We start from the raw sequence: 25748 nt of genomic DNA on the forward strand, positions 1-25748 counted from the left end.
GGCAAAGAAAGCAGCACAAACAGGCTTTCTTAGGTTTAAAGAAGAAAAGTTGAGATTTATTAAACTTAAACTCTAATTCAGTTAATGCCTACGGATACACGCTGCACCCCATGCTAGCGTGCATATGCAATACACACATGCAAATAGAGGCAGAAAAGAGCAGAAGAAGAATAAAGAATAAAGTGGAAAGGTTTGAGGCAATAGCTGAAGAATTGTTGTTACTGTTCTTCGAGCTCACTGTAGAGTCCTTGATTGTAGGTAGATCTGGCTTTTCGTTGGGGCCCATTATTATTCTTAAACCTTGTTTGCTATAGGAGATTTTTCTGTCTTGGAGTTCATGTGTCTTCAGTGGATTCAGAGGCTTGTGAGAAATATGGGAGCAGACAGGAGAGAGTTCTTTTCAGTCCAGGAGCAAACTGCTTTCTGCCCAAACTGTTTGTACAAATTCATAAAACTCAGGTTGCCCAGCAGGTTAGTCATGTGACTAGCTGGTTTGACCATGTCCGTGTGTATATTTGGCCATCTTAGCAGTCAACCTGGAATGTGAGCTTCTCCACCTTCAAGGTCTGGTGATCAAAAGTCCATTGTGGGTTGAATGTCAGGGAATGGCTGTTTGTCCTTCCAAACACTGTCTATTAATATGCAAATGTATTTTCCAGCCACATCTGATCTGTTTAACAAGTCTTCTTCACTCCAGTAACAGTTTAAAATCCATGTCCATGACAAAATTAATGTGCCTCATTCTTGGCAGGTGGGGGCTTAGCATGCCAATATATATACCATTATAAATGCTATCATTTTCCAAACAGTGGATTCAAAGAGAAGATGTGTATTATGTTAACAGAGCAGAAGGGCATTTCCTATGATGATGTCACTGCTTTTCTACATTACAACAGCGAGTACACATCAAAAATACTTCATTGGCTGTAAAGCGCTTTGAGACATCCAGTAATTGTGAAAAGTGCAAGACTTTCTTTTCGTTTTTCGTTCTTTCATCCCAACAGGGAATAACCACTGCTAATGTATTCATTTTAGATGCTCTTTATGGGCAGAAATCCTCAATACAATTTCAGGTCAAAATCATTGAGCGTCAGTTTGGTGAACCTGCATTGTATGATTACTCAAAGGATAATGATTTGAAATACACTATTGCCTTGTCTGCTGCTCATGCAATATGATTAAAACATCATTTTTGTGGTTTGGCTTTTACATATGTGCAGTATAGCAGTTCAAAGAAAAATTATAGTTTGTAGAACACAAACCATAGTTTGTAAAATGAATTATGCCACATTGATATTTTTTAACTAAATGATGCCATAAACAATGCTCATTTTATTCGAGATAATACATATTTGAGTGTTCCTGTGATTGGCTGCTGTACCTGAGATTGTATTATATGGTTAAAGGATACATAAAAATTGCTGTGTGGAGAATGAAAATGTTGTGGCTTAGGGTGTGTTGTTCAGATGGTTGCTGTGCTCTCATTAGAATATTGTTGGGACTGATGTAGATTAAGGCCCCAATATTCCTGTACACCCCTCTTTGCCCAGGCATTAGCCAGGTGCTGCATGCTCAAAGTGTGCCTTTCCAGGCCACTCAGAATCCATTGGTGCAGGTCCATCCTCTGCTTGGGTCTTTCGATGGAAATACAAGTATGGTTTCAAGCCTGAAAGATAGGACTGGCCACTGGTCTTAAGGCCTACTGGCTCCTATTGCAGAACAGGCTTTCAGCCTGAAAGATCTGTAGGGAGGCTGCAAATGAAAGTAGGAGTTTTTATTTTATTTTTTTAGAGATACAGCACTGAAACAGGCCCTTCGGCCCACCGAGTCTGTGCTGACCAAGAACCACCCATTTATACTAATCCTACAGTAATCCCATATTCCCTACCACCTACCTACATGAGGGGCAATTTATAATGGCCAATTTACCTATTGCAAGTCTTTGGTGATGGGAGGAAACCGGAGCACCCGGCGAAAACCCACGCAGTCACAGGGAGAACTTGCAAACTCCGCACAGGCAGTACCCAGAATCGAACCCAGGTCCCTGGAGCTGTGAGGCTGCGGTGCTAACCACTGCGTCACTGTGCCGCCCTGCTTCCCTTGTCTTGCTGCCTGACTCCCACAGGCTCTTTGATCTGCACAGTTCCAGGTAGAAGACCCACCACCAGCTTCTTTAGGCATTTCTCAAAACGGGTGCCCTTTCACTCATCCAAGAGGAAACAGAAGTGGAAAGGGCAGGAATGCAGACTCATTTCCATGGCTAGCCTTCTCTTCACCCATTGTAGGTGCAGGCCCAGGTCTGTCTCTCAGAGAAAGCCCGTGAAATCCTTGGGCAACATAAAGGAGTCGGTGCCCTCATGCGATGGGTCTTCACCTTCTTATCTTCTTTTGTAGTACCTGGGAACTATGGAGAGGAATATCAGTGTCAGATTCTCATGTTCTGTACTCAACTATAACAAGTGTAGCATCCAGAGAGTTTTAGGTGAGTTGCATTTCAGGCTATTGTAAGACTCTTCCTCAATCATTCTTTCTCTCAGGATAGATTTACACTACATTGGTAGCACATGTACAAAGTGGTTTGCTATGCACGAACAGTTAAATTTTGTAGTGCAAATCTGGAGTTAAGGTTTTACTCTGTGACTTTAGTGTAAGTATTAATTGAAACCACCACCATTTCTGTTTAAGTGGACTATAGCTATCTATTTCTCTTCCTCCTAAATCCATCTGACATTTGAAGTATGTACTGCCGGCAATATCAGAGTCTGAGCCTTACATTGTGTTTAATCACCAGAGCACAGAATTGTGTTCCTAATTCCCTTTTTCTGCCTCAACACAAAATAGTCATCTCTTTTATATCCCCTCTTGACAATTCAGAACCTGTCATGTTCTTCCCTTCCTTTTTAATAATTTAGCTAAGAAATTAGAGACCTTACAGGAAGTTCGTTACTGCCATTACTCAGTTACTGTTCCTCTCTTCTGTTCCTTCTGTTGCACTGGTTTCATCTGTCTGTCAGTGCTTTTATGGTTTGTTCTCTGAACTTCTTTCTTAAACTTTAGGATATTTTCAGTGCAGAGGATGATTCTCAACCGAATAATGCTTGGATATTGTAGCTGTCAATTTGTAGTTCATACTTCAGTCATACAGATCCCTGTTTAGATCACACCTGAATTACTGCGAGCTGTTCTGTGCATCACTCCTTTGGAAGTATATATTGCCCTTAGAGGGAGTGCAGCATAAAGTTACTCGAATGATCCCTGGACTCCAAGGATTAAACTACGCCGAGAAATTAAATAAACTAGGGTTGTATTCCTTGAAATTTAGAAGGTTAGTAAAGATTTGATTGAGGTTAAGGAGAACAGATAGTTTCTTCCAATTAAACCTATTTCCGCTGGTTGGGGAGTCTAGGACTAGGGGGCATGGTCTAAACATTAGAGCCAGACCTTCTCAGGAGTGAAATTGGGAAGCAGTTCTTCACAAAAGGATGGTAGAAGTTTGGAACTCTCTTCTGCAAATGGCCATTGATGCTAGATAAATAGTTAATTTTAAAACTGAGATTGATAGATTTAGGTATTAAGGGATATGGGGAAAAAGCAGGTATGTGGAGTTCGGTCACTGATCAGCCATTTTTGAGCAGGCTGAAGAGGCTAAATGACCTACTTCTGTTCCTATATAGTTAATGTGCCACTTACGCTGTGCAGCTCTCTTGCATTGAGAGATGATATTTAATTTTTGGTGCTTGTGTTTAATGTCCTCCCATGGTGCTGCTTACTAGTAGGAAAGGTCCTTTAATATTATGACTGACTTTTTTCTACTTGATGGTCTATAAATCTCAGTTTCTGAAAATGTGATGAATGATAACCTCTCATTCCATAAATATTTAACAGGCAAAAAAAACCAGGACAGGTTACATCTTTATAAATGCCCGAAGGGACAATGTTTAAAAAATATAGATATTCTTATGTGCATGTCTTTAAAATAAGGACCGTGGGATTTTACCTGATATCCTTGACTGTTTGATCCATGACTTTCTCCTGACCAAGTGGTAGGATTTTATCTGGGTGGGTGGGTGGTGGAAGAAGTCCCAACAATGGGACCATATGCCACTGGCAAAATGGCCTTTAATGCAGCTGTTAATTATTCACCCCTTCCCCTCCCCTCACCCCTTCCCCCTCCCTCCCAGAACCGTGACAGGGTTCCCCTTGTCCTCACTTTTCACCCCACCAGCCTCCATATCCAAAGGATCATCGTCCGCCATTTCCGCCACCTCCAGCGTGATGCCACTACCAGTCGCATCTTCCCTTCCCTTCTCCTGTCAGCATTCCGAAGGGATCGTTCCCTCCGCGACACCCTGGTCCACTCCTCCATTACCCCCACCACCTTGTCCCCTTCCCATGGCACCTTCCCCTGCAATCGCAGGAGGTGTAATACCTGCCCATTTACCTCCTCTCTCCTCACTATCCCAGGCCCCAAACACTCCTTTCAGGTGAAGCAGCGATTTACTTGTACTTCTTTCAATGTAGTATACTGTATTCGCTGCTCACAGTGTGGTCTCCTCTACATTGGGGAGACCAAGCGCAGACTGGGTGACTGCTTTGCGGAACATCTCCGCTCAGTTCGCAAGCAGGACCCTGAGCTTCCGGTTGCTTGCCATTTCAACACTCCCCCCTGCTCTCGTGCTCACATCTCTGTCCTGGGATTGCTGCAGTGTTCCAGTGAACATCAACGCAAGCTCGAGGAACAGCATCTCATCTACCGATTAGGCACACTACAGCCTGCTGGACTGAACATTGAGTTCAATAATTTCAGAGCATGACAGCCCCCCATTTTACTTTCATTTTTAGTGATTTTTTTTCTTTTTATATTCTTTTTTTACATTTTTTACAATCTCTTTTTTTTTGCATTTATTTCATTTCATCTTAGTTTGTTCAGTTTGCTTACTCACTGTTTTTTTCAGGTTTGCACTTGCTGCTGTTCAATATTCAGTGTATTAACACCTAATTTGTACTAATGCTTTGTCTTTCAACACACCATTAACATATTGTTTGCCTTTGCTCCGTGACCTTTTGGTCAGCTATGCGGCCTGGTCTAATCTAGACCTCCTTTGTTACCTCTTGCCCCACCCCCACCTCACTTGCTTATAACCTGTGACTTTTCTAATATTTGTCAGTTCCGATGAAGGGTCACTGACCCGAAACGTTAACTCTGCTTCTCTTTCCACAGATGCTGCCTGACCTGCTGAGTGGTTCCAGAATTTCTTCTTTTTATTTATGTTAATTATTCAAATTGGCTGTCCGCCTCTGTATGGCAGGCAGCCATTCCAGCACTCAGCACACCACCAGGGAAACTTCCCCAGTGGCATGACTGCATCAGGGAGCCATCCCAGTTTGTCTCCCTGGCATTTTACTGGCCAGCCCATCACCCCTGGGCCTGGTAAAATCCCAGCCAAGGTCTCCTGAAGCAGTGCAAAATTTGTTGGTGTGAATATTTATAACGAGGCATAGGAAGTGGTGTAGATTTGGATTTGGGAAGGTCTGTAGATCTGGTATTGACACCTGGTGTTAAGGCCCATGAGTGTGAAGTCCATCATATTGGCTTGAGAGCAAGAAGCCTGGCTTTGAGATCTAAGAGTGGGAGGAAGAGTGTAGACCTGAGAACAGAGAGAGTGGTTGCTGCTACTGGAACTGACAGCCAAAGGGTTATTTTGTGGAAGTGGGAAGAATGGGGGAAGTTAACAGGCAAATACTATGTGCCTGCACAAAGTAACACAATGGATCTGTGATGTCTTACACATGCAGAGTTATCAAGGAGCACTGACCTTGCATATGTGAGAAACATCAAAAATCAGTTTTGGAAGGTGCAATAAAATTTACAGCTCTGGGATGGAACAGTACACAACATCAAAGCACTTAAGTGAAGGTCTGTCTGACGGAAAAATTGTTTTGCTATTGGAAATAGGTAATGATTAACTTATCTATAGGCTTGGTGATTGTTTTTCTGCCACAATTGTTGTATAAATTTTTTTTTTTAGCAGTATATTAGGGAAAGCAACATGGCAGCTGGTGCACATACAGCAATCATGCAAACAACTCCCTAAAAAGATGTCTTTTGTGCAGTTTTGCAAACAGGTTGGTGGCTAACTGTGTGGTGGTCAGGTTTTAATATATCTCAGTGCATGGAAGACAAATCTCAGCTGGATTAACATCAATTTATACACAGTATATGTGAGCACTGTAAATGAATGCAGCAGCTTTTCATTACCTTAATACATCTGTTATTTTAAATGTGAAAAGGAATGAGTTCTGGATGGATTCCACAGTTTTATTAACCTTTTCTGTATTAAACAGATTAAAGTACAAGGAGAAAGCATCAGATAGATGAACAATTTAACCACTGCTGAAGATAAATTGAGCTCCTTTCATAGTTCGTGCCCTTGTCGGATTGTCTGAATGACTGTTTAAATTGCAATAAATCTTTCACGGATGTCACCCTTAAAATTAGGTCACTTGACACCCACCAATGCATATCCCTCCTCCCTCCAGTGCCAGCCCCTATTCCTGTTTTCTTGCATTTACTAAAACCACATTAGAAGGGCAAAGTGTATGGTTTCTGCACTTCAGTCTGTGAAGTATGATGTCATTATTTCAATTGAAAGACCTTTCATGTCTCATTAGCATAAGCTGCTGTTGAGACATAATTTTCTTGCCCCTCTGTTCCTGTTGCCTCTGTATGATCTGGCTTTGGTTACCTTCAAAGATTTTGTGACGTAATCATACAAATTCATGTCGTTCTAAATAGGCTGTGCTGTTTTATACAAGTTACTAAATGGAGTCTCTACTTAACGCCCAATTACTTAAGCATTTAGCTTTGATAAAAAGTTAAAGAAGCAAAACATAAGGCGAAACTGAAAGAGTACCTCTTTATTTCGGGCCATGTTCAGAACACATATAGCAAATGCTGATTTTCGTTATTGCTTCTCTACCAATCCTACCTATGAAACATAACAGATATATTAATATCTGTTGATTAAGTTGAAGGTAGCTCTTGGGGCAAAGGGTACAGGAAATAAGAGGGCAGATAAATGCAAGGGAGATTATCAAAAACTTGTGGAAAGGAGGGGGGTTAATTCCAAGTGTGTGGATAGTGCTGGAGTCAGTAAATGAAACATTGAAAATCAATGAAGTAAGCATACTAGATATTGGATGAGCAAGGTCTTTGATCGCCTTCATTAGACAATTCCCCCTATTTCCCTCTTTACTCTGATTTTGTTTTGGTGCATCTTTTGGCACAAGGTCAACAAGTTTAAAGAGGCATATTTGAGGGGAGTAAAGGAAGTGGGAATATCGTCCACCCTTCCTTCATAAACTTAAACCTATCCAAAATCCGATATTCTATCTCCCTTCACCCATCATCCCTGTGCTCACTGACTTGCATTAGCTCTTGGGCGAGCAATGCTTCAACTTTTAAAATTCTCATTCTTATTTTCAAATCCTACTATTCCCTGGGCCCTCCCTATCTCTGTGACCTCCAGCCCAACACCCTCAGAGATCTCTGTGCTCCTGTAATACTGGTCTCTTGTGCATCCCCGATTTTTAATAGCTCCACCATTGACAACTGATGGTTTCACCTGCCGAAGCCATAATCCCTTGAATTCCCTCCCTAAACCTCACCGCCTCCCTACCTCTATTTCATCCTGTAAGACACTCTTTAAAGCTTGCCTCTTTGACCAAGCCTTTAGTCATCTGCCCTAATACCACCTTATGTGGTTTGCTATCAAACTTTGTTTAATAACTGTCCTGTGAAGACTCTTAGGGCGTTTTTGCTACGTTAAAAGTGCAATATAAATGCAATTTGGTGTTGTTGATGATGGACAAAGTTAGAAACGTGTTACAGCAAAGGGTTGATGTTACTAAGGAAGGCACAGTAGTGAATAGATACCAGGCTCTAGCCTACACCAGAAGTAGATTAGCTCAGAGAGGAAGAGGTGAAAAGAGGCAGAGTGCTAGGCATGAGGATATTCTAACTGTAGGAAATTCACAGAGTGATCAACATTGGGAATAGGGCTTCCAGTAGGATAGTGGCAGCACATATTGTGAAATAATTTAATAAACCATTGGATGCTGTCATGGGGGAATTTTTTTTTTCCCTGGATGGATGAGCTGCATGGCCTTCCACCCCTGTATCAATCTCTGCTATACATTCACTTCAATCAGTGTTGTGGTGAAACTTGGAAATCTTGCCCTTTTGCCATTTTACTAACTGACAGGTCTAAATGTAAGGTCTGAACTCAATTTTCATTATTATCCTCTTCTCTCCTTGAAGTTATGCACAGGTTTCCCTTGATTATTTCTGTAACAAAGTCAATATTGTCTAATTTTTGTAAATTAATTTTAGCATGGAAACAGATTCAAAGTAGGAGTAAAATCAAAAGGAAATTCTGTTTTTGCTTGCTACCAATTTTACTGACCTGTTTACACATTTTTTGTACAAACTATAGAAAATGTTTACTCTGTTATATTTAGCATTGTGCCTTCGCATGAAGAGCTTCTCTGTGGCCCTCTGTTAGTTTGAAATCATGGACCATGTCTTCTTTTAGCCAGAACTGCAACAACAACAACTTGCATTTGTGTAGCACTTTTTACTTACTGAAATACCCCAAGGTGCTTCACAGGAACATCATTAAATAAACTTTTACATCAAACCATGTGTGGAGATATTAGGGCAGGAACTTGGTCAAAGACATAGGTTTTAAAGAATGTCTTAAAGATGGTAGAGAGGCAGAGAGGTTGAGGGAGGTAATTCCAGAACTTGGAGCCTTAACAGTTAACAATGATGAAGTTAACTTACCCTATTCTTGTAGATATGAGTGGCAAACCCATTGTTATTCTTTTGTAATTCTTCTCCAGAGTTTCTTTTCTGAACACACCATGTATAATCTTAGTAATTGTGTTTTTAAGTAGAGCAGTGAAATGTTTATTGCAGCTGGAAACATTCAGAAATATATTAAAATGTACTGTTTTTTTATTTACAGGACTATTCCAGGAAAAGATGCCACAATGGCCTCATTGTTGAGATTTTTTATTGCAAAAATAATTCCCTGCCTTCAACATTTCACAGTTTAAAACTAATTCTGAGAAAAACAATTTATTCTTGCACTTATTTTAAGGTCTCGACTGAAGGTCACCATCTAAGCCATAATTTATGTGAATGAATATAGTAATATGAGATGGGAGAAAAGTGAAGAGTTCTTTCTGGAAACAGGGGTGAATGAAGAATTGTCTCAGTACTTGCCTGGGAAGTAGTGTGAAAATGATGTTCCCAATTAGAAGACAAACCATTGTGTGCAAAGTTTTTTTTTCAAAAGCGTTATTATAACAATGACTTTTTTTGGAGAAGTTGTTGCAAAAAAAAAATTGAACAGCCCATTATTTATGTTTGTTCAGTAGCGTTAAATATAGATTTTTAATTAGCAACATAATTGGCAAACTTTCTCTACAGACTTTTTGGTTCTAGTTTTAAGTTTTGAACCTGCACTATATGCGTGGTCATTTATATATTGAATGATAACCTGAACAACTTAAGCTATGGCTAAACTGGTGTCACTTCTAACATTGCTGTGAATTTTCAGCAGTGCTGTACCAAGAACCTCAGGTCATCCCAAAGCACTTTACAGTCAATTAAATGCTTTTTGAAGTGTAGTCACTTTTATAATATCAGAAATGCAGCAACCAAATTGTGCACAGCAATGTCCCATCGTCGACGATGCAATGATGACCAGATAATGTGTTTTAGTGATATCAGTTGAAGGATAAATATTGTCCAGGACACCAAGAGAACACCCCTGCTCTTGTTCAAATAGTGCTAAGGGTTTTTCTTTGTACACTTGAAAGAGCGGATGGGGCCTCGGTTTAACATCTCATTCAAAAGACGGCGCTACCAACAATGCAGAAGTCCCTCAGTACTGTACTGGAGTGTCAGCCTAGACTTCAGAAAGTGAAAGCAACGGACACAACATTGTTTACAAAAAGTGGGGAAATGGCTATGGAATTGTAGATATTTATGGCACAGAAGGAGGTCATTTAGTCCATCTTGTCTGTGCCGTCCAAGAAAGAGCTATCCAGCCTAATCCCATTTTCCAGCTCTTAGTCCGTAGCTTTGTAGCTTACGGCACCTCAAGTGCATATCCAAGTACTTTTTAAATTCAATGAGGGTTTCTGCTTCTGCCCCCCCTTTCAGACAGCGAGTTCCAGACCCCCATCACTCTGGGTGAAAACATTTCTCCTCAACTCCCCTCTAATCCTTGTACCAATTACTTTAAATTCCGCCCCCCCCCCCCATGTTATTGGTCTGCCTACTAAGGGAAATAGGTCCTTCCAATCCACTCTAGGCCCCTCAATCTAATATGCTCAATTAAATCTCCCCTTAGCCTGTTCTGTTCCAGAAACAAATGTAGAAGAGTATATAATCAGATAATATAGGTATAATTCGCATTGTCAGATTTTTTATATTACGTAATATAACTTTCCAGACATTTTTCAAGTCTGTTTGCAGCTAAATCATGTAATTCTACCAACAGGAATATTTTCCTCATACTTTTTATTATGGAAATTTATCTATGCCCCAAATAAACTTTAAAATAACAGGGGGGGAAATAATCCGTAGGCTCCTTTGGAACCCCAATTGTGCACAGAGAGTTTTTGCAGGAGAGCCTTCATTCATTACACACCTCCTTTTGCTATTTTTATTTTATTTTCTTAAAGAAACTCACAGTGTTCCACCTTGGTTTACTTATATCGTAGTTGTCATCATTCTCATGCCTAGAATGTTGCATATGCATGCGCAAGACAAGAATTTAGAAATTCATAATTTCCATCATCCACTAGTGATGGATTATAGGTTCTCTGTACTTCAAAATGCCATAGAATATGTTTGTAGTACTGGCTAGGCAATCATGTATAATATCTGGCGCTGCATCACTGTCACCTTTAACCATCTTTTTACATTATGCTGCCTTAATAATGGCGCCTGTTGCTTATTGGTAAGGAGAGTCGAAAACAAATGTTTAAAATGTACGTACATTTGTAGATGATAACTATGAATTTAAATCACAATCCCAAACAATTTTACATATATTGATAAACATTGAAGCTTTGTTTTTCTGGATTACTGCATAGGAAGTAAAAATCTGGAAAGATGTAAAATGGGCTGTCGATTCGTTATCACCCATTTTATACTCCTGCACAAAGTCAAAATATACCCCAATCTGTGGAATTTAAGGAATTTGGCACTGAATATTATTTCACAGAAGACTTTGGCTTTATTTGTATTGAAAGCTTCGTCACCTTTCAGGGTTGGTTCTGAAGATAGTTGTGGTATTGAACAAACCCCTGCAGCAATAGAAGTCCAGTGCTACTGGTCTAGACTCCCCAAAACCCTCCCCTATAAGTTCACTGGATGACGCCTGCACGAAATTGCTGCTGGCAACAAAAGTAAACAACCAACACCAGCAGCACTTTCATTTAGGTCCACCATTTTGATTCTGCCCATGGTGCTCCTCAGTCACTCTTTTTTTTTGTACAAGCCAAGTTTCCATCGATATCAAATGAGTCCACAGCAAGAATGGAAAATAAAAGCAAAATACTGTGGATGCTGGAAATCTGAAATAAAAACAAAAAATGCTGGAAATGCTCAGCAGGTCTGGCAGTATCTATGGAGAGAGAAGCAGAGTTAATGTTTCAGGTTGATAGCTTTTCATCAGAATGCAAATATAACTTTACAGCAGCAGTTGCCTATGAGAAACTTTAATGCATGCACAACTGTTAAGGCATCTGCATTGTTTAATTATTACTGAAGCTGTCTCACATGGTATAAATCAGGAGAATCCAGCACTGATGCTGTATATGACAGAAACGCTTCCATTGGAAGCACTCCATAATATAAAGGGACCAGAAGTTCTGTTGTAGAAAGTCCACTAACTAGATCAACTATGCAGAAGTTACTTGTATGTCCAGAGAGTATCACCATCTGAATCTTTTTTTCAAAAAAAAGAATCAGGTTGTTACTGACAATCAACTTTAACCTTTGTTTAATTTTTCTGCATATTTGTTTAAACTGTATGTGTTGATTACATCATTGAGGGATTTTGCTTGGAGGAGCTAGAGTCAGCAGAGATCTAACCATTAATCAGGAGAACTCCAGTTTTAATTGTACAGTCCAGATTAATTTTAGTTTCCTTACATCACTGGGCTCAAAGATTGCTCCAATTTGCTTTCATGATATCACTCTGCACTTTAAACAAAAATATTGTTTCAAATTTAATTTTAAGAAATCATGATTCATTTAAGGGAATACTAGATAAGTAGATGAGGGAGAAATCAATAGAAGGATATGCTCATGAGGTTAGATTAACTAGGATGGGAGAGAGCTCGTGGAACATAAAAACTTGCATAGATCAGTTGGGCCTAATGGCCTGTTTCTGTGCTGTAAATTCTATGTAATAGTTACAATAATATTCAGCAAAAGCATTGTTTTTTAATTTCTTTGTCTAGTTTCCTCTCTGATTTAGCCCTCCACTCCAAGGACAGTTAATTATATTGGAGTATGGTTCCAGGGGTGCTGGCAGCCCTCCCATCCTTTGCCCAAGTGGCCATTCTTCATGTTTGAGACTGGACGGTGAGTGCCAGCAAGCTCAACTGTTGGACCCATCACAGCCAAAGCAGATCCTGTCTGCACCTGTCATCCACACAGACTATCCAGCAGGGGTCACTGGATAGTAATCAGGAGTGGGGAATCCAGGCCAGTTTTTTTTTTCTATCTCCAAGCTCAAGGATGCAGAGACTAATTGTAGCAACTATATTATTTTTAAACAAAACTACTGTGGTTGTTTTTCCTAACAATTGTCAAGTCTGAATTAAGCATCTCATCTGGAAATAGAATGAGTCATTTGAGTCATGTCAACAAAACTTAGTCTTATGTAACTGGCTGGGTTGTAGTGGATTATTTTTGCTTCAGTCTTTCTTTGTGTGAGGGTACTTCTTAAATAAGGAAGTTGTTCTAATACTGCATTCTCTGTGTTAAAAATCTCACTGTGCAATTTTTTTGCCTGATTAATGGGCTTGTTGGCCAGTGGAGATGTTAGAAGTAAAATGATTGCTGTTATATATTTGTCCCAAGCTGTCAGCTGCACAAACCAGAAATGCAAACTGTACTGGCTGCCTGCTGCAGAACTGACATCACTCAATTCCCTAGAGATATGAGATCACAAAAATGCCAAAGCTATGAATGATTATAATTGTTCAAAGCACAAAAGATTAGAGTGACAGCTTGTTATATGATCTCATCCCCAGGTCCCAGGAGATATCTGGGCTGTTTTATTGGGTGTTGCAGCATTGAGCCAATCCTACAGCACCAGGCATGGGGGAAAAGGATGACACGTGAATGTGGCTGTGTCAAACTTGACTCATGGTCTTTGGAAGGCAAGCAGGTGACTTTTTATTCCTATTGCAGTGACATCATGCTACCTTCACAACGAGCCATGGTTTCCATACCAACTATTGAGATGCAGCTGCCCTTGGTGTAATTTGTGTTTATACCTGTAAATATTTCAGTTGCAGCATTCATGCAGTCAGATTAGGAAAACTTAATTCCCTCTTTTAGGTTTGGGGGAAAAAATTCAGTTAAGAATCAAGACACTAATTGGGATATAAACAAAAAACTGCTGGTCTCTACAGAGCTAATCTTTTAGCATCTGAAAGAGAAAAAACAAAAACAACTTGTGTTCTTACCGTACCACTTACACTGCAGTACGTCTGAGTGCTTTATAAAGGGGTTGTTGACTTGGAGTTGGGAAGAATTAAAGGTGTGGGAGAACAAAATGCTGAGTCAAATAAATAGGTTTTTAAAGAGGCATTTTAAGGAAAGGAAAAATGTATCAATGTTAAATGGCTTTCAAAGGGTGTTCCAAAGAGCAGAGAAATAGAACAATTGCTGATGATTGTGCTGCAGATGAGGGGTGGAGGCTGGTGAGGCACACATCTGAGAAATTAAAGCTTGTGTTAGTAGCTTGCATGAGGGTTTCAATCACAGAGCAAGAGAGATGGGGCACAATTGGGAAATTTTTGTTTTGATGTCAAGCTGAAGGAAATTTCAGCTCCCTCAAGACTTGGCATTAAATCGACCATCAGATAGCATGGTACCAACCTTGGCTGGGATGACTAAATTTGGATGTTGTCATCATACATGTGGTGACTGATCCTTTGCTTGAGGACAATGGCACTGAAGAGCAACATGGAGATGATAAATATGATGGGAGCAAGAATGGAGCACTGAGGTTTGTCATAATTGGGAAACCATTTGAGGAAATTTGAATAGCTTGTGTTAGGATAGATAAGAATAGAACCAAGATATGTTGATGTGAATGTTTCAGATGTGGCTTAACCTCTTGAGTCAGAAGGTTATGGGTTCAAGCTCCGAACCAGAGACTTAAGCACCTAATCTAGGCTGGAACTTCAGTGCACTACTGAGGGAGTGCTGCACTATTGGAGGTGCTGACTTTGAATCAGATGCTAAATAAAGGCTCCATCTGCCCTCTTAGATGACACTATTCAAAGAAGAGTAGCGGTGTTCTCCCAATGTCTTAGCCAACATTTATCCCTCAACCAACATTGCTAAATAAAAGATTATCTTGTCATTTAGCTGTTTGCGGGACCTTACTGCGTGCAAATTGGTTGCTGTATTGCCTGTATTACAATAGGGATTACACTTAAAGTACTTCATTGTGAAGCATTTTGTGTCATCCTGAGAATGTGAAAGACACTATATAAATGCAAGTTCATCATTCAATATGGAGCATGAAAAATAGGCATTAGAGGAGAGTTGAACAATCAAAAGTTCTGAAGGCAGTGAGGGAACCAAGTATGAAGAGGGACAAGTCAGTGTCACAGAGGTGCAAGATGTTTGTGGCATTCACCAAGTCCTGTGAAAAGACAGGTTAATTTTCCCTTGTCAGAACAACATTAACCTCTCTTCAGACTTAGACTATGACACACCTGTTGTGTATTTCCAGCATTTTCTTCCAGATCTATGGCATTGGCAGTTTTTCTTGGTGGTGTTGGTCTCCAATAGTCAATTAGTTATATTGCTATTTTCTACACAGATTTTCGGAGACAGGTTAATGTTAGAGACAAGGTTATGAAAATCATTAGAAGCTAATACAATAGAACTAAAACCAACTATAAATTAGATTAAATGAGGTGAAATAATAGGAGACTTGTTTTATTGAATATTTAATTTTAGTCTCTTAAATCCTATTTCTATACAAGTGATGCTGGCCAAAGTGAATAGAAACCAGATCAACTTAAAAGATTCACCTCAGTTTCACTGGCATAAAATATTATATTACATCTTTTTAAAATAATTCCTATTTGTTTTATTTCCATTTTTAAAAAAGTTATCCCAATAAAACAAAATCTCGCAGGAACTGTCTATCTGTATGGACAAAAGTAGCCAAAGACTACCTTTTCATAAATGGGACACAAGTTTGAATTCAGATCAGCCTACTGGAATGAAAAGTATCTCTGTGTCCTAGCTGTAAGAGTTCTAATTGAAGTAGGTTTAGGCACTCAATTCAATTCCCAGTGGTTATGATTTCAAAGCTTTGAACAAGGACCATTGAACAATTTGGCATGATTTGGCACTAAATGGGAAATGCACAGAGGAGGAGGATGACTGATCTATGAAATACACATTGTTATATGGCCACAGTAAGGGGCATACTTTTGATGTTGGATGAAGGCTTATTGTTGGGGCAATACAAAGAGGAACTTTATCCTGCATCTAACTATCTGTACCTGACCTGGGAGTGCTTTGTGTTCCAATTGGATGGAAACTCCATTTTCTTACCTTGGTCACCTTCAAGTTGAAAAACCATGTCAATCAGGGAACGTATTAAAATTAAATAAATGCTATAGTTTATATAGCCACATACCATCACTTAAATTACCTTTGGAAATTCAGTTGTGAAAATGTTCCTTTTAAAAGGCATTATTACTTTTGTCTGTTTTTGTTTAAGGGGTGTCACTCATGTACTTCCCCCACTCACTTTTAATTACAGATTGGAAATCTGGGGTAGAAGAGTTTTACCTTTTATTGTGTAGAAATCAGTCAACTGTTGGTATTAAAGGAATGTTGTTCACTAGTATGCATCATTTGCTGTAGAATTGTCACTTCTGCCCACCAGCAACATCTTGAGAATTAGAAATGAACAATCTAAATATACGACCTTTTTCAAAAAAGTTAATACATCCTCTCCTGATGGCACTGTGGATATCAAAACACCATGTGGTGTGGTGAGATCCTGAACCAGACTAACCAGAAACTCTAGGTTTTATCTGTAGTTCTTGCTCTGTTGGCTCACTCACCTCAACCAGAGTACCTTCAGGAATGCAACGGTTGCCTTTGGAGTTCCTTACTTGGAATGAGAAATTGCCAAGGTTTCTTTGTCCTGATTGTTCTCAAGTAACTCTGGCTGGAAAGTGTGCATATGTGGATGTCGTGTGAGGACAAATGTGGAACTGCACTCCAGTATAAGTTGTGCCCTTAAGAAGTGAAAAGGAAAAAAATTGGATGTAAGAAATAGCAGAGTAGCATTCCTGCTAAATTCCCAGGTTGGTACTTTGAATGTTAGCAGAGTGAACTAACTGATTCCTGCCCACATATAGCCTAATCTGTTTTCCAGGAGTTCCATAATATAATAGCAGGCAGACTCAATGCACTCAATATTGGGTCTGTCATTCCAGTTGAAATGAAGGGACCTGGGTTAGGCACTTACTTAAAGAAACTTTTAAAAATCGAGTAATGGGAGGTGATTAATACATTTTATTTTAAAAATCTACATATAATACTCTGTTCCAACCCTGTCTTCCATTTTAACCCTGGGCTGAATAGAACTTTTAGAACGTTTCTGAACAAAGTATCATTGCTGTAAACAACAACGCTGGAATAGAAGTATATGATTGGTTTACAAGCAAAGATAACATGTGTCTTATTCACAGTAGAATTAAATGTTTTAAAACTCTTTTTGCAGGGAACACTTTACCTTCTAATAGAAGAAATGAGCCAGTTATTGAGATCCTTGATACCGATCCAGCTATGGTACAAATGCATCATGGGAGGAGACTCCACCAATAGTTATTTGTTGGAAGGCACCCTGATTGTTCTGTACAGTCTCTGCAAGGTGAATAATCTGAAGCGAACAGAAGATGGCTTATTACAGAAACATTTCCTGCCTTTTTCTTTCTTGTGGTTTGTAAAGGGTGTATTGTTTTTAACTTGCATTCATTCTATTAACAAGTACAGTGCATTAAATAAGAATAAAAATATATTTCTTGTGTTTGTACTTTGAGTGTTCTCCAGCATTTAAACCAAGTAATTGTTATGCAGAAATAATCTTTTTAAGGACAACTAATAGTTTAACTAAGTACTTATGAAATTATGAACCAGAGGTTCAATTTGCAATATTTACAGCCTCGATGCATTTTTGGAGAAAACTTCTGCAGTTTGAAATTTGTAGCAAGACCATAAGTATCTCCTTTTATATTCAAGTTTACAATTTTGCTACAAATAACTAACAGGAAATGTTCCAAACCCCTGTGGCATAAGGGTAACTTATTATGTGCTTACTTTTGACAATTTATCCAATATTCTTTCTTTTAACCAATAGTATATTCTGTCTTTGTAAAATGCTGCAGTTCTTGGATGTCTGTGGTCGAATAGGGGGTTTGCGAAAGGCCTTGAAGATCTTGTGTAAATCGCAGGTAAATTGTGTTTGATTTACAGAAGCATTCTGCACCATCACCTATATTTATAATCAATTTCTGACAGGGAAGAATATTAAGTGGAAAGCAGGCATTTCCTTACAGGGAGGAAGGGAATATCCAAGGGTACTTTGCCCCATGCTGTTGCTACATTCTGGAGGTCAAATTGATAGCACTGGCAGAGAGACATGGCAGCAAGTGCGGTGGCCCAACTGCTTATCAAAGATATATCAAAGCTGCTGAAAGATAATGGGAAAAAAAAACAATTTTTATTTTTACTGGTTTTATGAATCCTGACCTAGATTTTGTGTTTGGGCACATTTTTCAATAAAATTGTTTAACATTTAATGTTACAGAAAAACCTGAGACCTAAAATTGAGCATTGATCAGTGTGCATAAACTCAAAACTCCACAGTTGGGAACATATCCATAAAAGCATCTCTGACAGTGTACACTAACTTCATGCAAGCACTCTCATTCTGTAAGGAAAACTGTCAGAAGTTGTAATTGCGTGTCTTATTTGTATTTAAGTGCACTAAAGGTTACAAAGTATTTACAACCATGTTTCTCTGTCACACTTAAGCGTTAGTAAGTCTCAGCTAAGGAAGATTTACAGAAATTGGTCTTAGTATAAAGTGGTGAACGGCTGTCTTTCGGACAGGAGGAAGGTATACAGTGGGGTTCCCAGGGGTTGGTACGAGGACCACTGCTTTTCTTGGTATATATTAATGACCTAGACTTGGGTGTACATGGTACGATTTTCAAAATTTGCAGACACAAAACTTAGAATCCAAAAGTCGTCTTGGGCGGCACAGTGGCGCAGTGGTTAGCACCGCAGCCTCACAGCTCCAGGGACCCGGGTTCGATTCCGGGTACTGCCTGTGTGGAGTTTGCAAGTTCTCCCTGTGTCTGCGTGGGTTTTCTCCGGGTGCTCCGGTTTCCTCCCACAAGCCAAAAGACTTGCAGGTTGATAGGTAAATTGGCCATTATAAATTGTCACTAGTATAGGTAGGTGGTAGGGAAATATAGGGATAGGTGGGGATGTTTGTTGGGAATATGGGATTAGCGTAGGATTAGTATAAAATGGGTGGTTGATGTTCGGCACAGACTCGGTGGGCCGAAGGGCCTGTTTCAGTGCTGTATCTCTAATCTAATCTAATCTAAATAGTAAAAAGGTGGTAAAAGAAGTAGCCCAATTAGGGACCAAAAGGGGATTTATACATGGAAGCAAATGACATGGCTGACGTACTAAATGACAACTATAGCAGCATCTTCTTCCTTAGTAAAGACAGTTGCAAAGTCATAGAGACACTAGTTGGGCTAAAAGATTGATATAGAGGGGGTATTAAAAAGGCTGCCTGTACTTAAAGTTGATAAGTCGCCAAGACTAGATCAGATGCATTTTGCTTTTATATTAGATCAGATGCATCTGAGTATACTGAGAGAAGTAAGGTGGAAGGTGCAGAGGCACTGGCCACAATCTTCCAATCCTCCTTAGATACAGGGTGGTGCCAGAGGACTGGAGAGTTGCAAATGTTACACCCTTGTTCAAAAAAGGGTGTAAGGATAAACCCAGCAACTGCAGACCAGTTAGTTTAATCTCAGTGGTGGGGAAACTTTTAGAAATGATAATCTGGGATAAAATTAATAGTCACTTGGACAAATGTGGATTAATTAAGGAAAACCAGCAAGGATTTAAGAGAAAATTGTGTTTAACTAATTTAATTGAGTTTTCTGATGAAGTAAGAGAAGGTTGATGAGAGTAATGCAGTGATGTGTGCGTGGACTTTAAAAGGCATTTGATAAGGTGCCATATAACTGGCTTGTCAGTAATGTTGAAGCCTATGGAATAAAAGGGACTGTGGCAGCATGGATACAAAGTTGGTTGAGTAACAGGAAACTGAATAGTGGTGAATGGTTGTTTTTCCTCCAGTCCAAAGCAGGTGCAGGAGTAGAGGGACCTAGGGGTAAATGTGCATAAATCATTGCAGGGCAGGTTGGGAAAGTGGTTAGTGAGGCATATGGGATTCTGGAATTTATAAATAGAGGCATAGCATACAAAAGCAAGGGACTATGGTGAACCTTTATAAAATACTGGTTCAGCCTCAACTGGAGAATTGTGTCCAATTCTGGGCACCACACTTTAGGAAGGATGTGAAGAAATTGGAGAGGGTGCAGAAATGATTTACGATGAGAAGTTTTAGTTACATGGATAGATTGGCAAAACTGGGCCTGTTCTCTTTAGAGATGAGAAGGTTGAGAGGAGATTTGATAAAGATGTTCAAAATCATGAGGGGTCTGGACAGAGTCAATAGAGAGAAACTTCCCATTGGGAGAAGGGTCAAGAACCAGATGACACCGATTGAAGTGATTGGCAAAAGAACAAGAAACAACATGAGGAAAAACTTTCTTCCACAGCAAGTGGTTAGGATCTGGAATGCATTGCCTGAGAATGTGGTGGAGGCAGATTCAATCGTGGCTTTCAAAGGGGAATTGGATAATTACCTGAGGAGAAAAAAAACAGGGCTACAGGGGGAAAAAATGGGACTAGTTCTTAGAGAGTCGGCATAGACACGATGGGCCGAATGGCCTCCTTCTGTGCTGTTACCATTCTAGGATGAGTGCGTGCAAACTCGGACCATTTAATTAAAATGTAAGGACTGCGGGCAGAGTTCTGAGCTAAGCGCAGAAGAGGCACAAGCAGCATTTTTCCCTATGCTGAGAATTTGGTTTGAAGTGAGGCAGCACGAATCATATTCTCCCAGAATGAGATCTATTGTGTTGCTGTTAATCCCGAGCAAGTGACTACAGGTATGGTAGTGTAGTGGGTCGAGGATTGGAATAGCAACTCCCAGGTCAGGGGCTCAAATCTCATTGTGAAACCGAATTCAACAAATCTGATAATTTGTGGGACTGGTAGCATAACAGCGACTAGAAAAGCTGCCAGATTGTTGTAAAAACCCAGTTGGTACACGAATGTCCTTCAGGAAAAGTAACTTGCCTTTCCTACCTAGTCTGCCTCACATGCGATTCTAGTCTCTCACTATGAGGTTAACTAACTCTTGCTGCCCTCTGAAGTGCCCGAGCAAGCCACTCGTGTAAAACAAGCACTACTATCTTCTCAAGAGCAACAGGGGGAGATGATAAATGGCATTGGCAAAATGCCTGGGAGCAGGTCAATATTCGATCTTTACAAGGACAGGGAGTGTGGTAAGGTGGCAGGCATTATGAAGAAGAAGAAAATATTTTTTTAAGTGGGGGCAGAAACAAAATCTGTACCAAGTCACAATAACTATCCCTGCAAAAAAAATTTGGAACTTTACAACATAATTGATGTCTGATACTAAAAGCTGCGTTAATTTTACAGCTACTGATGTAATCAATTCAAAAGGAGTGTTGATGTTACGGGGTTGGATGCGGAGTCCATTCTGATTAGGTTATACAGCTCTGACTAAAGAACTATGAAAGGGTCTTTTTGGTGTTATATCAGCACCATTAGCATTATGTCAGCCGCACTTCTATTCCATAAAGTGAAACTTTCGTATCGATTTTTAGATGTAATTTCTCATCGAGAAATTTCGTGTCTATAACCAAATACATCTGCTGCTTTCCAAACACTGCCACAACACTGAAAAGTATAAAAACAATGGGAGACCCAGAATCTATGCGCTTTGTAAACTAACGCCTTAGTATTGGCATAACCTGCATCTTTTTTGTTGGAAAACAGCAATCTGAAAGCTGTGCCTCTCACTGCAATTGCCTTTCCTTTTGGCAGAGCTGTGGCGTGCGAGCTACCAGCCAGCAGTGCAGCGAAGCCGGAGATATCTGTCCGATCTGCCAGGCAGAATTTCGAGAACCTGTGATGTTGATTTGCCAGGTAGGGGGAAGAGAGAGAAAAACAAAAACCCTGCATTGTTTGTAGTTGTTCTAGAAAGAATTATTCTGGTGCGTTCAAATCGATCTTTCCTTGATCTGTTAAGTCTGGCGTTGTGAGCACTGACGGAGAGTTTCCCCAAGCAAGATTTCATGGTTTCGATTACCTGATCAGCAGATAAAATATAAGCGATCAATCTGATTGTTACAAATGGGGGAGTCGCTCTAGTACCAGACAACAGCCCTGCTAAAGCATAGGAAAGTAACATTTATCATCGGTGCATTGCATTGGGAAGCGTGAGACAAGAAAAAAATCGAATGAAGTAATGCGCTGAAACAATTATAATTGTGGAAATGATATGTAAAGGACCAGTAGAGGACAGGATTATAGGATCATTGCTGCTGCAGTGCAGGGTGCAGCTGGCAGCACGGCTCATAGTGCAATAAAAACAGCATGCTGGAAACACTCAGCGGGTCAGGCAGCATCGGTGGAGGGAAACAGGGCTTACCATTTCAGCTCGATGAATGCTATGAAAGGTCATCGATCTGAAACGTTAACTCGTTCTCCACAGAGGCTGCCTGACCTGAGTGTTTCCAGCATTTTTCTGTTTTTCTTTCAGGATTTCCAGCATCTGAAGTATTTTGCTTTTGTTGATTATATTTAGGTTCAGCTTTGCATCTTTCAGTAATATAAATGAGAAATAGGAGGGGCAAAGAATAGATCCTTGAGAGACACCAGAGGCAACTGTCTGGGAGCAGGAAGAGAAGCCATTGAAGGTGATTCTCTGCCTACAATTGGATAGATAAGAATAGAACCAGGTGAGTCCCACCCAGCTGAACGAAGGTCAGAAAACATTGGCGCAGAATTTTGTGGTCATCCATGTCAAAAGCTGCAGACAGGTCAAGAAGGAGAAGGAGGGCTAGTTGCCTTTGTCACAGTCAACTAGTAAGTCATTTGTGACTTTGATAAGAGCTGTTTCAGTACTGTGTCAGGATCAGAAACCTGATTGGAGGGATTCAAACATAAAGCTCTGAAAAATGTAGGCACGATTTGGGAGGCAACAACACGTTCAAGGACTTTGAAGAGGAAAGTGAGGTTGGAGATGGGACAGGATTTTGCAAGGACAGTAGGATCAAGGATAGGTTGTTTGAGGAGAAGGGTGATGATGGCAGATTTGAAGGAGAGGGGGACAGTTAATATCAGCTCACCTCGGAGCCAGAAGGAAGTTGCGTGGTCAGCAATTTAGTAGGAATGGGGTCTCTTGTTTAAGCAACACCTTGATTTTCAAATCCCTTCATGGCATTGCCCCTCCCTATCTCTGTACTATACCCCAGCCCCAAAATCCCACCCCACCCCACCCTTCCCCTCCGATCTTTGTATTCTCAAAATTTTGGCCTGTTGAGCATCCCCAATTTTAATTGCTCCACCATTGGCAACTGTGCCTTCAGCTGCCAAGGTGCTAAGCTCTGGAATCCCCTCTGCTTCTCTTCTGCTCTTTCCTCCTTTAAGACGTTCCACAAAACCTACCTCTTTGACCAAGCTTTTGATCATCTGGCCTAATATCTACTTAAAGGACTGGATGTCAAATTTTGTTTGATCACGCTCCTGTAAAGCTCCTTGGAACATTTTATTACCTGCAGCCTTACAACAATTTCTACTGTATTAAAGGCAACATAATTAAACATGCAATTGAGTGTTAGTTTTAAATTGTTTAGCGGTGCACTGGGCGTTCTAATCAGAAGCTGGACGCTTTAGAATATGAAATTGCAGCAAGTAATGTGCATCTTGCTCCACTTCCTTTCCTACTGAGAGGATTGAATTGCTCCTGCACGCTTTCTGTGCGAGTGCAGAAAGATCAACAGCTTGGACATATTGTAACATGGTTGATGTGACTTTACGTTCACTTACTGATGCGTCTTCTGGAGCTTCACTTGCGCGGATCTCACTGATTAAGTGCGCGCTCTGTTCTTTGCCCTTATCTTCCCCTCCCCCAGCATGTCTTCTGTGACGAGTGCGCTTGCCTGTGGTTCGACCGAGAGAGGAGCTGTCCAATGTGCCGAACTGCTGTCATCGAAACCCTGCGGTATTGGAAGGACGGGACCACCTCAGCGCACTTCCAGGTGTATTGATGCTCGAGTGAAATCGATCCACGGCTCTCGGTCTTCACCGCAGAGACCTCTTTAGCACTTCAGCACTCCTCGGGGATGTGCGTGAATGCAGATGTGCAACAGCTGGGATCGTGCTCCATGTTGTTTAGTGCGAAGAAAGTGTACAATCTCCACGTGCGACAGTAATCATAACAATGTGTCTTAAGTAAATATTTCAAAATCAGCGCGTTACTGTGTGTTAGATAAAGGTATTCTACATATATGTTTTTAAAGACCTTACTAAGCAAAAGAAATGTATTCTGGCATGTTTTATTTCAACAGTAACTTACATCTTGCAGGTGAATATTCTATTAAGATGTTACTTTGCCACTTGATTTCTGTGAGCTGCAGAAGGTAGTCTTCATTAAATATTTGTTTTCGCTCAATGCAAATCTAAGGTCATTTAAATGACGCTGGAGAGGATATTCTGTTATGAAACATTTATTTAGAAGTTTCAAGTTTATTTTCAATCATTCTATGAAACAACAGACTAAAAAAGTAACAAACATTGCCATAAGTGTATTTACAATAAGACACATTTTTTAAAAAAGCTCATACTTTTGTAGTTACATGCAGGAACATCAACTGGTATAAAATTGCCGTAACAAATGTTGCATTCCAAATTTAAAAGCATGCATTTTTTATTTGTTCTGATGTCTTGTAAAATGTAATCAGTGCAATTTTCCGGTCCAACTCCTTCACATTCCGGTAGTTTGTTCAGCCCAAGTTTGGGCTGAGTTTCACTCCAGAGCAACGCTCTGGCCTTTATATGCGTCGACGGAAGATAGATACTCCGCCTACCACCTGCAAAGTAGAAGAAACTCATTTCAGTGCTGTTTACTACTGAATAAAATAAAAGCAATCTGTTACTCTTTTTTATGGAACGGAAATTATTGTAACCATAAATGACATTCTTTCCTCAGTAATCTCAAGCACCACTTCTCTCAAATAAAACACAAACACTACTTGTCGAACGATACTTGTGATTTGAGGGGATGGAATTTGATTTAATACTGGTAACTTTGAAGTTGTGCCATAAGCGCGAGAATAAATGTTGCAAGATCATTTAATAATTAGAGCACAAAATGGTGCATGCATAAAAAGTTATTACTAAATAGCTCACAACTCAGAAAACCAGGTCTTAAATTTAATCAAGATTCGCTCTTCCCCTCCCTTCCATTTCCCCTCAATTTTGCTGTTCCTCTCCTGAAGATGTAGCTCATGCAATGGTACACCACAGGCACTGGAACACTCCGTCGCCCAAGTGGCCCCAGACAGAGAGAGTTGGCGGGCTATTCCACTGGTGGAAGAGAATACAACTCAGCACGACTGTATCTTCAGAACGTACACACACATACACAGGTTGCAGCTGGGGTGACTGGCTATGGATCAAAGGGAACGCTGGCTGATTCTCACCATCAGCTCAGAGCTGGTCAGGCCAATTATATCATTCTTGTTACTGTCCAGCTGAGATCAGCTATCTCAATACAGCCCGAGACTTGCTTCAATGAGACTCAATGCCACAATGTCAGGTTATCCAGAAGTTAGTTAATAGACTCACTCTTAAGAATGCTTTTATTTAAACAGTCAAGTTCCGTACCTATTTGTTTTTGGACAAAATGATCAAACAGCGGCCAATATCAAAACTAGCTGGAAGTTCCCCTCCACAGATATTTACATTGAAAAATTATGGTACCAACACGTTTTCGGTTTAAAACACGTTTCTCCGACTAGGAAATAAAATTGTGTTAATATTCGTATTAAAAATCGGTTCAGCATCTCAGGTTATAGCTGATAATGTCGCTCTAATCGGAGAAAATTAAGTACTGTTGTTCGACTGTTTAATCGCAGTACTCGGGCTCCTCTTACCTGTTGAAGTCCAGAACCCAGGTGTCAAACTTCCTACAGGTGCTTTT

The 25748-nt window shown here is 40.2% G+C and overlaps 1 protein-coding gene across 5 annotated transcripts in view; it reads left to right on the forward strand.

Annotated features, from left to right (window-relative positions):
* Window positions 1-24693, forward strand: part of rnft2 (ring finger protein, transmembrane 2) — a 55265-nt gene extending 30572 nt beyond the window's left edge. The window contains exons 7-12 of one of the 5 annotated variants that reach the window (XM_068055161.1): window positions 2395-2482; window positions 13345-13481; window positions 17082-17231; window positions 17746-17811; window positions 21587-21688; window positions 23680-24693. In XM_068055161.1, coding sequence (XP_067911262.1) covers window positions 2395-2482; window positions 13345-13481; window positions 17082-17231; window positions 17746-17811; window positions 21587-21688; window positions 23680-23814 — 678 coding nt within the window. In that variant the 3' untranslated portion in view covers window positions 23815-24693. Of the gene's footprint in view, window positions 1-2394; window positions 2483-13344; window positions 13482-17081; window positions 17273-17745; window positions 17812-21586; window positions 21689-23679 lie in introns of those variants that run through there. The other 4 variants (XM_068055162.1, XM_068055164.1, XM_068055163.1 and 1 more) reach the window with 4 other exon arrangements.
* Window positions 24694-25748: the final 1055 nt, after the last annotated feature.

This window comes from Heterodontus francisci, chromosome 23, assembly GCF_036365525.1.
Source record: "Heterodontus francisci isolate sHetFra1 chromosome 23, sHetFra1.hap1, whole genome shotgun sequence".
NCBI lineage: Eukaryota > Metazoa > Chordata > Chondrichthyes > Heterodontiformes > Heterodontidae > Heterodontus > Heterodontus francisci.